General features: G+C 43.5%; 2 protein-coding genes across 3 annotated transcripts in view; one reads left to right on the forward strand and one right to left on the reverse strand.

The window, feature by feature from the left end:
• The first annotated feature begins 658 nt into the window (after positions 1-658).
• Positions 659-3,860, forward strand: dut (deoxyuridine triphosphatase). Of its 2 annotated transcripts, XM_086225755.1 has the most exons (7): positions 659-847; positions 1,448-1,604; positions 1,758-1,849; positions 2,368-2,412; positions 2,548-2,622; positions 3,362-3,432; positions 3,521-3,860. In XM_086225755.1, exons 1-7 carry the CDS (start codon positions 730-732, stop codon positions 3,575-3,577), a joined length of 615 nt encoding a protein of 204 aa, XP_086081881.1. In that variant the 5' UTR covers positions 659-729; the 3' UTR covers positions 3,578-3,860. The 2 variants fall into 2 exon arrangements, with proteins under 2 accessions (XP_086081881.1, XP_086081887.1); XM_086225761.1 differs by lacking the exon at positions 659-847 and having other exon boundaries at positions 857-1,604; positions 3,521-3,857.
• Positions 3,332-12,710, reverse strand: part of fbn1 (fibrillin 1) — a 72,068-nt gene continuing 62,689 nt past the window's right edge. The window contains exons 59-66 of the mRNA XM_086225730.1: positions 11,640-11,765; positions 11,230-11,352; positions 10,458-10,574; positions 8,348-8,476; positions 8,137-8,256; positions 7,486-7,717; positions 6,472-6,655; positions 3,332-5,862 (exon numbers count right to left, since the gene is read on the reverse strand). Coding sequence (XP_086081856.1) covers positions 5,476-5,862; positions 6,472-6,655; positions 7,486-7,717; positions 8,137-8,256; positions 8,348-8,476; positions 10,458-10,574; positions 11,230-11,352; positions 11,640-11,765 — 1,418 coding nt within the window. The 3' untranslated portion in view covers positions 3,332-5,475. The remainder of the gene's footprint in view (positions 5,863-6,471; positions 6,656-7,485; positions 7,718-8,136; positions 8,257-8,347; positions 8,477-10,457; positions 10,575-11,229; positions 11,353-11,639; positions 11,766-12,710) is intronic.

A 12,710-nucleotide genomic window follows, 5' to 3' on the forward strand; every position in this document is an offset into this window, starting at 1 on the left:
AAAGTAAGAGACATTGAGGAAATATAATCATGGTATTTATTATTAAAAAGTTAAGCCTACCACTGGTAACAGGACCTCTGTTGGACTTTCATAGCAGTGGAGGAGGCTGCCTGTGGCTAATATTTTAAGCTAATGCTCTGCCTCCAGTAATTGGCTGCTGATTCATTTTAATTTGCCAGAATGCTCATAATGACACTCCGCCCCTTCAAATCGGCTGGCAAAATCCTGACTGGTTGAGGTCCGTAAACCCAACCGAACAACTAAGAAATGAGCCCAACTTAGAAAGAGCCCTCTAATATTATATATTCTAATATTAGAGATCAGTGACACACCTTCCAAACGTACACAAGTCCATGGAACGGTTTGGTCTCGCTTGTGTGATAGAGACATTTGCCAGCGTGGAGTCGTTGGTGAGGAATTGATCCTTGTGAGGAACGATGGATAGATTATATGAGTGGTAGTAGGAACTGCTGCAGGCTAAAGGTGCAACATCAAGAGCACCGGAAGATGCTCCGCGGTACAGGGATCAGCAAATAGAGCTTACAACGACCCATAACTTATCAACATAGATGTGTATTGAGAAGGGGAATAAAAAAAATCACATCAGTGAATGTTTGGAATGAATAATGTGGGGTTGCATCTCGTGGGAGGAAGTGACCAGGAATGCTTCGCTGCTACTTGGTGACGTCACATCAGTGCTGAGCTGCTCAACATGCAGAGCTTGAAAACATGACGCGCGCGCTCCTCGGGTTACAGGGTCTCTCGCTACGATGCTCGTCGTGTTTTGATGCTGCTTACCGGTTCCCTGGGAGGGGATTCCACATTAAGATGACCGAGCAGAAAGAAGGCAAGCAATAGATGATGCGAGCTGTTGTTACTGTTAGCAAAATGGCAGTGGCTCACCGGTGTTAGCTTTGCCAGCTAAACGGTGCCGTTTATAACCATAACATCATCATGTGGCATTACATCAGCACTCTAGCGACACTGCGTCAGATTTACACTGGAGTTGAAATGCAAGCAAGTTAAGCAGTAGCTGTCATAATGTTAAAGGGGTTTGTTTTTCAGTCACGGCCCCTGCCTCTCGCGAGAACTCAGTGAAAAAACGCGAAACAGTGACGTTGCGATAGTTACGGACTACAACGATTTCTTCCTGTGTATCAAAGTTATTTCTACTCCCCAAGTGATAGTGTGCGGAATATGTGACAGCATTATTTATTTATTTGCCCTTGCTATTGACACTAATGGTAAAATACGTCTGGTTTTGTAGGAGGAGCGTTTGTGACGCTACTTCCGCACGTCTTGCGCGCTAAATTCGTAAAGACCGCCAAGACACTGCAGCTCAGTAGCAGAAGCCAGGAGGTTTATAACTTGTCTTCTCATACGACGCTCAGTATTTAGTGTCATATCTGTTTTAATTTTGGCAACTTTGCTAACATGCCCGTCCTAGAAGTTACTGGTGCATCTGCAATTTCTCCATCAAAGAGATCCAGGACAGAAACTCAGGCTGCGGACGAGAAACCTATACTTAGATTCGCTAAACTCTCCGAGCATGCGACAACTCCGACCAGAGGCTCAGCTCAGGCTGCAGGATATGACCTCTACAGGTAGATATACCGTGTCTGAGCTGATAATTTCTGTGAGCCTTTGTTTGCAATGCATCAACTAAATATCTGCCTTAATCACAAAGAATGTTATACAAAAGCTTATTTTAATGAATATCTTATTGACCAGCTAAGCCACCATCTTTCTTCGCACAGTGCATATAACTACTCCATTGCTCCTATGGATAAGGCCATTGTGAAGACAGACATCCAGATAGCAGTGCCTCATGGCTGCTACGGGAGAGTAGGTAGGTAGGTATGTGTGTGTGTGTGTGTGTGTGTGTGTGTGTGTGTGTTTGTGTGTGTGTGTGTGTGTGTGTGTGTGTGTGTGTGAGAGAGAGAGAGAGACCAGCTCTACATTTACAAAGTGAGACTCTCCACCAGTCTTTACTTTGAGCTAACAGATCTGCTTCGTGCCACAGAAACTTCACACCTACCCCATAATATGCTATGCTATGCTATGCTTGTGGGCGGCATGGCTCAGGGGTAGAGTGACCGTCTAGCAGCCGAAGGGTCACTGGATCAATCCTCAACCCTGGTGACCATGTTGAAATGTCCTTGAGCAAGATACTGTACCCATAATTGCTCCTGATGAGTAGGTTGGCACCTTGCATGAGAGCCTCCACCATCAGTGTGTGTGTGTGTGTGTGTGTGTGTGTGTGTGTGAATGGATGAATGAGATGACACTGTAAAGCGCTTTGAGTGCTGCTAAGGTAGAAAAGCGCTATATAAAATTGTCCATTTCCCATTTATGTCTCCCTCTCAGCACCCAGATCTGGACTGGCAGTGAAACACTTCATAGATGTTGGTGGTACGTTTATTTGCATTTCCCTTCTTTAGTGTTTGGACAAGACACAGACAGACAGACTGTTCGGAGTGGCTGCCGTTACCTACAGCGCCATCTTGATCTGTTTTAGTCATTTTGATTTATGTGTGTTTTCCCCAGCTGGCGTTGTTGATGAGGACTACCGAGGCAATGTTGGAGTTGTTCTCTTTAACTTCAGCAAGGATGTTTTTGAAGGTAATTGGGGTCATCTGTGACATAACCCTCCACTCATTATTATTATTATTATTATTATTATTATCATCAATAATTGAGTGGAACGCTAATATAGAACCACTGCATCAATGCAGCTGGGACTCTGTACTTGTGCAGAGCTGGTTAAATGATTCTAAAATGTGTTTAAACAAAAAGCAAACGCGCGTTTGATTGTGCTTACTTTAATAGTTGTGCTGTCAAAGTCAGGCAGATGTATGTACAAGGGGAGGTGAGTGTGTGGAGCAGATTTGAAGGATGTTTGGAAGAAAGGCATCAACACAAACAAATATCGGATTGCTATAATGTGGACTGATATTGCAATTGTCTCCTTGTGCCTTTTTAATATTAATTAGAAAAACATGAAAATAATAATTTAATGAGGTTATAAATACAGAAAAGATCTCTAAGCAATTATTGCTCCCTCTGCAATCTGGATATTGCACAAGGATATAGGACTTTATGAATATTAAAACTGTTTAATGTGTTATTACGTATCGGTTATTTTTAACAGCTCAACAGAAAAGGCTAGAAACCCAAATGTCTCAAAATAATCAGATAACACTTAAACAAGTATCACACTTAAGGCACATTTGACTTTTTTTATCATCTTTTAAAGTAATAAATAAAAGTTAGATTACTCTATCCATAGTTTGAATTTGTATCGAGATATTTTATTGGTGTATCATTTTCATCATCCTGGTATTTTTTTTTTTTTTTTCAGTCAAAAAGGGTGACCGAGTGGCTCAGCTGGTGTGTGAGAGGATCTGCTACCCAGAACTTGAGGAGCAAGAGGCAAAACACATCATAATATTACAACAAATACTCCACAGCACACGCGTGTGATTGTTTATTCAACTAATCCTCGTCTCTGTCCTTCCAGACGCTTGATCAGACAGAACGAGGAGCTGGAGGGTTTGGGTCAACTGGACGCAACTGAAAGAATGAAATATTATTGTTGGATGAAGTGTGTTTGAGTAAATGTACTGTACCTGCTAATAAAGCCATTTTTTTTCTTTTTGTAATGAAACTGATTTGTGTATTTCATGTTCACGTTTGTGAAACTTGAAGTTCTGTCTGAGCAACTTCCCCCTTGGCTTACTTTCCATCAAATGAAAAAGCATGTATATTTCCACTAGGGGCCAGTGCAGGACAGGTTATTTCATTGGGTTCATACGGTCATGGAATTTTTTATTTAATTATTGTAATTTTTTTTTAGGCCTGGAGAAATTTTTGAACAATAAAGCCAGAAAATTACTGAAATCTCAAGAAAATATTCCTCTGATACCTGAATATGAAGTCGTGTTTGGTTGTTCGGATCAACTAAGACCAATCTGGCCAAAATTGAGTTATTTTAGTACAGCTTTATGTGTAGTGACATAGTGTGTCATAATGTTAATTTATGAATTATGTAATTCTTTAAAGTGTAAACTTATTTCAGAGAATGTATGGCCATAAAATGATTTCCCTGTTGTGGAAAAATCATGGAAACGTATTGGTAAGATGTGTATGAACCCTGATTCCAGATCATTCCACTGGGATAGTGCCAGTCGCCTGCTCAAACATCCACAGAGGCAGTATTGATGAAGGGGAAAGCACAGCAGTGAGTACATTTAGACCAAAAATATGTTTTTATTGTGAATTTACAACTAAACCCTCACGGATGTGAACAAGAACACAGACTGGTGTCAGGCTGGTCCGTGGCAATGCAGCACTGATTGTACGTGTGAGAGATTGAGTGGCCATGAAGACCTCAGTGCATAATCATGAAGGCCCAGGTTTGGCATCATCAATGTGTGTGTGTGTGTTTATGTCTGTGTATGTCTGTGAGTGTGTGCAGGTGTGTGTATGTATACAGTTTACAAAGGAAGTAGTTGGTCATTATAAGCACCATTACAAACCCCTCTATTCCAGGGGCTTCCTCTAGTTTACAAATGCTTCATAGATTAAAAGTGGCATTGATTATTACAGTATAAACACAATTTACATGTAGTATAGAGGAGAGCAGGCAGGCTATGGAAGCTAGCTGTTACGGTTGCACAGACATGGCTGATCGGATTGTTGACTACAGGGTGTTGTATGGTAGTACAGTGCATTCAGAAATCTATGTGGTTGTGTCGCTAGCACCAGTAAATACGAATTATTCTAGTCAGTAGGAAAGATGGGAAAGCATTGTTTAAATATGCAGTAGGAGTCATTCAAGCTCAGACATGGCTACATCCCAATAGTCCACCGTGGGTTCCTTTCCTCTCCTAACCGTTCTCATCATCGTCACTACATTAAATTAAGAACTGGGGAAGGAGAGGTGTGCATAGCTCCATGCACCCAGCTTTGTTCGGTCATGTGCTCGAGGGGAGGAAATGAATTTATTTCAGACTATTGGGACTCACCATTTTCTTCCACCTAAGCTGAGTTCTAAAAACCAGCCTTTAGAGCTTCCTGTAGTCCTCATGCCTTTCAAAGTGGCACTTGATTCCACATATCATAATAATTAAAAACCTTATTCACACTCGTGATAGTGCTCTACAGCTTATGTTGTAAAGGCAATATGTTCTTCATGTGACTGATATCATTCATACTGCCTTGTTCAGCTGACATTTCCCACAGAAATTGTATCTATGATATGTAGAATCATCTTTGGCAATGATGCTGTCCCTCCCTCCCTCCCAACCCTTTTCAATGTCTCTTTGGTGGCAAGCCCTTCTCCTTGTTGAGCAAGTAGAAGTTGCCCCTTAACCACTGACCCAGAGTCAGACGTGTTTGGCCTTTCGGGGAGTGTTAGCCTGACCCTGGATTAGCAGCTGCTGGCAACTTCCACCCGCCTCAGTCTTGTGATGGTTAATGGAGGATGATCTGCACCCTCATCTTCAGAATGTCTCCCAGCTGCCCTGTGAGGTAGTCTTTATCGTGTCGGTCCTCCAGCTCAGCCAGCTCCTTCTTCCTGTAGAGGGGGATACTGCTGATCTGAAGGTAGTATGCCCCTGGGGAGAGGGCCCTCTTCTTGCTAACATGCAGGTAGCTAACACCATCTCTCTGGTTGATCTTGAAGTAGCCCTCCGTATTTCCGTAGTCAATGTTGTAGCGCACATGGTCACTGAGAGTGGAGAGAGCCGGTGTGAACTCCAGGATGTGGTCACGGTTACTCAGGTCACTGATGTTCAGGTGGAACTGCAGGGTGTCCTCGATGTCCACACTGGCCAGGCTGATGATGTCATTCTCACTCATCTGGAAAAAGATCAAATGTAACATTGTATGAAATAAAGGTGTATAAATCAAAATCAACTGGTCAGTCTTTTTAACACCAGAAGTACATAATAAAGAAGTCTAGTACACCAATTTCGCCACTGCAGTTGCCAATTTCCCCACGAATTAAGGCTTCTCGTGTACAGTAGCGCTTATTTACACTTTCTCCTATCCTCATCAACCATGACGTCAATAACCCATGACTGATCTGTGCCAGTATAATAAGACTAAACACTCTCACGTCTGATTTTTTTTGCAACGTGAGTTAAAATGATGACACAGATGTGAAAGGTGATTCAGTGTGAGCAGCAGGTGAGTGTGAGACGCACACAAACTGGTGAGCTTCACAACCGTTACAGCTGAGCATCTGAATGATGGCTGCTTCCTATGTAGACATTGCTAATTTAAGTCTAATAAACTGATGAAAGTAATGCAAAAAGCAACTAGATCATGATGTCTATTTGTACCAAGTATAAAATTCTTTTTTTGTCACTTCTTTCCACACGATGACGAACAAATAGCCTTGAAAGGTGTGTTTTGTGAACTAAGTGTGGCTAGTCTGTGGCCCGTCCCTGCTTATAGACACATTACCAGCTCGTCTGCAACGTGATCTTCCAGTGTTGAATTGGCGCTGCGGCGTTTGCGTCCTTTCTTGGGATAGCCGTTGATCTTACATTCATAGCAGGCCTCAGGAGACAGAGAATTATCGTCCACCTCACCTTCCTGCCCACCGCTGGAGCTGCCGCTCCCAAAGCCCAGACCTGAGACACAATGCCTGAAACGACCACAAGGCCATCACTCAGCTGGAAACCCCTACAGGCAGTATTCTCACACACACTCAGAGGTTGTTTAATCTCTATACAGTCTGGAGCCCTAGTTGACCCTCAGTAAGTGGTAAATACCCAGCAGAAGTCATTTTGTTCTTATACTTTGATATTTTGGAATCATAGAGCGTTTATTTTTTTTTCTACACGCTGAAGATGTTTTCTTGTTAAAGTCTTTGTTTTTGCTTCATCAAATTTGGCAAATTCACTCTTGTTCTCCCTCTCAGAACAAGGGGGAACAGACGAGTAAATTCCATTCATCCATTTTCTATAACACTTATCCTTTAAGTGTCGTGCGGGGGGGGGGGGTGTTGCTGGAGCCTGTCCCAGCTGACATTGGGTGAGAGGCGGGGTTCACCCTGGACGGGATGTCAGTCCATCTCAGGGCCATCAGGAGCAAATAGGGGTTCAGTATCTTGCTCAAGGACACTTGGACATGGTCACCAGGGGAAGTGAGGATCGAACCAGCGACCCTTCGGTTACCAGATGGCCACTCTACCTCTGAGCCATGGTGCCCCCCCATGAATAAATTCATCTGATAAATTAAAAGGAAATTACTAAAAAAATGTTAGACGAAAATAAGAAACAAACACGACCAAAAAAACTATTATTCTAATTATTAGATGAAATATCTAAAAGTCAGGTCAGTGCTGTGTGTCAATTTTGTGTTACTTTAAAAAAGCCTCTGAAGGCTGATAAACATTAAAAGAAAATACTCATTTTGCTGAGGACCCCCTGGAAGACCCTCAGGGCCCGCTGAGACCCCCCTGCACAAACATACCCTTGGCCAGCTCTGAAGTATCCAGGTGGACAGCCACACAGGTAGCCCCCATCAGTGTTTGAGCATCCAAACTTGCAGGGGTTCTGGGTGGTGGAGCACTCGTTGATGTCTGAGCAGCCTCCGCTTGTCTGCTCGTAGTTGAAGCCGGTGGGGCAGAGGCAGCGGAAGCTCCCTAGGGTGTTGTGGCATGACGCTCCCCCGCAGATCTGGCTGTTCAGACACTCATTCTCATCTGGGTCAGAGGAAGTTGATGGGAAGTAAACAAACACAAGTTCGTTCCAGTTTAAAGGACACACACAATACTGGGAAATGCTGCAGTGACGGTTATAAATGTGTGGAGTGATTCCAGCTAAAATTAGTGGGGTGACACTGTGAAAAGCTTGTCACACCAAGGCCACACAGTTGCACATCATTAGTTAAGTATTTTATATACTTCCAGATTTTGGTGTTTATTTAGTGTCTGTCCCTTTTGTGGCATAATTTATCTCACTCCACTCTTTCTCGAGCGATCAGGGCGTAGCTCCTGCCCAGAACATCTAGTTTGCCTGGTACATAATTGGGAAACCAACTCACCAGGATGCTCCGATGGTAGGAATTTTTATATTTGCTGATGAAAAGAAACATGAGAGGGACAGCCAGTGCCTAACTCACCCACACACTGGTTCCATTGATAGTGCTGCAGGTAACCCTGCGGACAGCTACACCTGTACCCGCCCACTAAGTTCTGACAGCCATGCTGACACCTGTGGTTCCCATCACACTCATCCATATCTGTGGGAAGCACACACAACACACATTGTAAGACTTCAGTATTCAGTGAGTCAGATATTGATACTGAGGTCGGTATTGATTCTTTTCAGACCTTCACAGCTTTGTCCGTTGGGGTCTAATGAGAAACCCCGCTGGCAGTCGCAGTTGAAGCTCCCTGGAGTGTTCTGGCAGACGCCGTTGGAGCCGCACAGATTGGGGTCTGTTGCACACTCATTGTTATCTATACAGAGAGGAGAGGAGTTTCAAAAGAACGTAGAGCACAACACATGATATAAAGGGTGATTGTAAGTCGGATTTGCTGAGTCATCAATAAGATTACGGGGCGTCGGCCACGGTCTATCAAAAATCTGGCAGGTCACCACAGACTGCTGGCAAACATTAGTCTCATAGTCTGCAAACCTCTCACCTACTGATCAAACCTCAGACCAGATGGAGCCATTTCAAACATGTTTGACTCCTGTCATATAACTAGTGAAAAGTTAAAGTGAGAAAAGATCTCAAATCCGAACATGACTATGTGGATTAAATTGAAAAAAGCAGTAAACTCGATACATAACTCTTCAGCTACATCTATAGCTCATTAGCTACACCTATACCTCCAAATGTAGCCCTGCAGATTTATCTAGTACTCTAAATGCAGACCTGCAGATTTATCTAGTACTCCAAATGTAGCCCTGCAGATTTATCTAGTACTCCAAATGTAGCCCTGCAGATTTATCTAGTACTCCAAATGTAGCCCTGCAGATTTATCTAGTACTCTAAATGCAGCCCTGCAGATTTATCTAGTCCTCCAAATGTAGCCCTGCAGATTTATCTAGTACTCTAAATGTAGCCCTGCAGATTTATCTAGTACTCCAAATGTAGCCCTGCAGATTTATCTAGTACTCTAAATGTAGCCCTGCAGATTTATCTAGTACTCCAAATGTAGCCCTGCAGATTTATCTATACCTACTACGGCTCCATCTGTTGCTCCGTATATCCCTCTATAGTTTAATCTGCAGCTCTATACCGCTCTGAAGCTACAGCTACCGCTCTATAGTACATGTCCTTCTCTGTAGCTGTGTGGAGGAGCTGATGCGGGGAGCTAGAATGTCTCATTCAGTGTGTAAAAAGGGCCTTTGAAAAACGTTTTGTTCAATGTGTGTCTGCCCTCGTCAGCACCATGTAGCATCCATTCTAGTTCCAGAATAGTTTCTGTTTTTCAGTCTACTCGCTCCTTCAACCTACAAACACCACAAGAGTAGGTGAAAATAATTCAATTGATATAAAAAAAACTACAAGCTAATCACCCCTTAACATTTACCAAATGTGTTATTTATGATTTGTGAAGCCTGTTCTACAACAATGCAAACAATATAAGATCATTTATTCCTCTAACCTCCCCGCTGTCACACAGACCTCAGATGAAATACTATTGATTACATCTGCCTGTATGCATGTGCACATGCACCTGTGTGTGTGTGTGTGTGTGTGTGTGTGTGTGTGTGTGTGTGTGTGTGTGTGTGTATTTTAGTCTTCTAGCACTCTGATCCGTCTGCCAGCAGCCCATCTGAGATATAGAGTGCAGTGGAGTTCCCTCCATATTTTGGTCTTCATCTCTCTTATCGTTTACCTTTTAGATCAAATACATCTCACAGCCTGCAGTCCATGTGCTAGACCGTCACCGGAGCCACTCTTGTGCACACAGACAGTCGAGTTGCATGTGATGGTCTGAGGTGGGAGCTGGTGCTCCAAGTGTTGATTAAGAACACCTCAACACTTCTGTACATATAGCCTGGGCTACTCCTGCACTGGGGGTTACCTGTCTGAGACCTGATGTGGGGTCATGAGAGCTGCTTTATGGACTGGAAAAAAGCTTGTGGTAGTCATGACAATCCATTGCAATGTTCCATAACAAAGCATCACTAAGCTGCCATGACTCCAAATGGGTATAGCCTAATAAGATCACTGCGATAGCAGCCAGAGTTCATTAACTCTGAACATGAGTTAGCAAGTGTTAAGACAAGAGCACTTCAGGGGTCTTTTATGAACTCGATTAGAAGATCCTCCAAGAAATCACGCCGTGACGGAACAAACACCGGGTGTACGCCGTGAACTGGTTCCAGTGCCATGACACCATCTGACTCGTTGTCTTTGAGTTTGCCCAGACAAGCATACAGTGATATTAAGAGGTTATACAGGAGATCCGTGTTTGTATTTACCAATGCAGGCAGTGTGATGCTGGGTGAAGCCAGGAGGACATTTGCAGGTGAAGCCACCGATGGTATTAACACACAAGAACTGACAGTTGTGCTGTTTTGTTGAACATTCGTCCAAGTCTGAAAGGAAGAGGAGATATAAAGAATGAACGTAACAGAAAACTGAGAGTTTATAAGGTGCTTTACTGAAAGCACATTGTCACATGATTGCCTGTCGACTGTATGGGGGCGGCTCATTTCTCAGAGTCAAATTCCAGTCCATCTACAGTCACTGACCTACAAATGAACTGCAAATGAACCAGACACCGGAAACACAGAGGGGCACAGTAGAGGGGGGGAAACTAAAGCTATGATAAATAAAGATGAAAGAATCTTTATAAACTGAGCACCATGAGTATACTTATTTAGAATCAGAAACAAGCCTGGTAAACAGACACACTGGGATACACATTCAGGAATAACACAAGCACATGGACATGGCAGTCCAAATGGAGCATCTCGGGACAGTGAGCAGAACACTGGCAGTGGGCCTGGCCCCCTCAGCGCTACTGGAGCTCTAACCTGGAAAATCAGTCAAGCAGGAACAGCATGCTGGTGAATTCAATTGATCTGAGGAGCACTAGACTGCTACGTGGGCTACTTTTGAATATCTAAGGGTTCTCTTATGTGTGTGTGTGTGTGTGTGTGTGTGTGTGTGTGTGTGTGTGTGTGTGTGTGTGTGTGTGTGTATGTGTGTGTGTGTGTGTATGTGTGTGTGTGTGTGTGTGTGTGTTACCTCTGCAGCTCTTCCCATCTTCCTGTAGGATGTATCCGCGGGGGCAGGAGCAGAGATAGCCTCCCTCTGTGTTCTTACAGATGAAGTTACAAGGCTTTGGTGCCTGTATACACTCATCCACATCTAGGGGAGAAGGTGTGGGTGAGGGGATAGAGGGGGGGGAAAGAGAGAGAGAGAGAGAGAGAGAGAGAGAAGAGAGAGAGAGAGAGAGTTTTGATCTTATAGCCAGAAATTCCATACAGGGAGATAATGACACAGACAGACTCTAGCTGCATTTTTCTGTGGAGCATGTGGGAAGTCCACCCATGCAGTTCTATCTCTTTACAAGAGAGCATGAATGAGAACAGGAGGTGCACATGGGAGGGGAAGTGTCCATAAAATGTAAGTGGTGGCAGTGAAAGTGGCCTTACCCACACACAGAGTGCCGCTGATGTCAGTGGTGTAGCCTGGTTTGCAGGTGCAGCTATAGGAGCCCAAGGTGTTGATACACTGACCGTTCTTGCACAAGTTCCCCATCACTCGGCACTCATCAATATCTGGACATAACAATTACAGTCAACCTCATTTAAACAGTATTAGGAGGCAATTATGTGTGTGGGAACAACATTCACAGAATAATTCAACATCCTTCCGAGGGGGAAGTGAGGATTGAGCCAGCGACCCTTTAGTGGCTAGACAGCTACTCTACCTCTGAGCCATGCTGCCCCCAAAAATTAATGGAGACCTGAACAATAGCAGATAAGAACAATACTGTTCTATGCATCAGCAGTCTGTCAAATATGAGTATCTTCTGTTAATTTAGTCACCACTATTTTCCAAAGTGTAACAAATGACTTTCTTCTTTTCAGGCAGGCATTTATGTGTTTATTTTCCATTCACGTTTGTTCATAAAAAAGATTAACTTGTAAAACCTGTACCGGGTTGCTTAAAGTAGCTCAAGTGCCCTTCCGTAGACATATTATATCCTGAAGCTGAGAGGTTCGTTTAGGAGCACCAAATAAAGCCCATTAGGTTGTTCCCTTTCCCAAGTTTTTGGACTGAGGCCTGTTTCACACACATAGTTTGTATGCTCCGATCTGAATCAGAGCATTTTCCCCTTGTTATGTTACATTTGTTTTTACCCAGAGAAAAACACCAAAATGAAACAAACCACGTTAGAGGCGGTTATACATCCATAAGCTGGTTTGCCAAAAGCCAGTAAACTAAAAAGAGGAGGAGGAACGTGAGAACATTCATTGTGTTTACTAGTCGGATGAGTCTGGTGTGGGAGAAAGAGAATAAATACAGAAAGAAGGTCTTCTACTTTTTTCTCCTGCACAAAGTGCAACAATTTGGATGCGGTGACCCGTCCAAAGACGCCACGTCACCTGATTACAGAGCTAACATGTGGCGAACACTGGCATTTGGCTCAGACTAAGTTCGGATCACATTCAAGCCACACTCAAGGGCACCAGGGTTCCTTGGGGGGCATATCAAGACAA

This window comes from Aulostomus chinensis, chromosome 2 (assembly GCF_037954235.1).
Source record: "Aulostomus chinensis isolate RoL2024-O1b breed Wild chromosome 2, RoL_Achi_v1.0, whole genome shotgun sequence".
Lineage (NCBI taxonomy): Eukaryota > Metazoa > Chordata > Actinopteri > Syngnathiformes > Aulostomidae > Aulostomus > Aulostomus chinensis.

Coding starts and splice junctions, on each gene's coding strand:
- dut (XM_086225755.1), top strand. CDS start 730: ATGACGCGCGCGCTCCTCGGGTTACAGGGTCTCTCGCTACGATGCTCG. Junction 2,413..2,547: donor ACACTTCATAGATGTTGGTG/GTACGTTTATTT, acceptor TGTTTTCCCCAG/CTGGCGTTGTTGATGAGGAC. Junction 3,433..3,520: donor CAGAACTTGAGGAGCAAGAG/GCAAAACACATC, acceptor CTGTCCTTCCAG/ACGCTTGATCAGACAGAACG.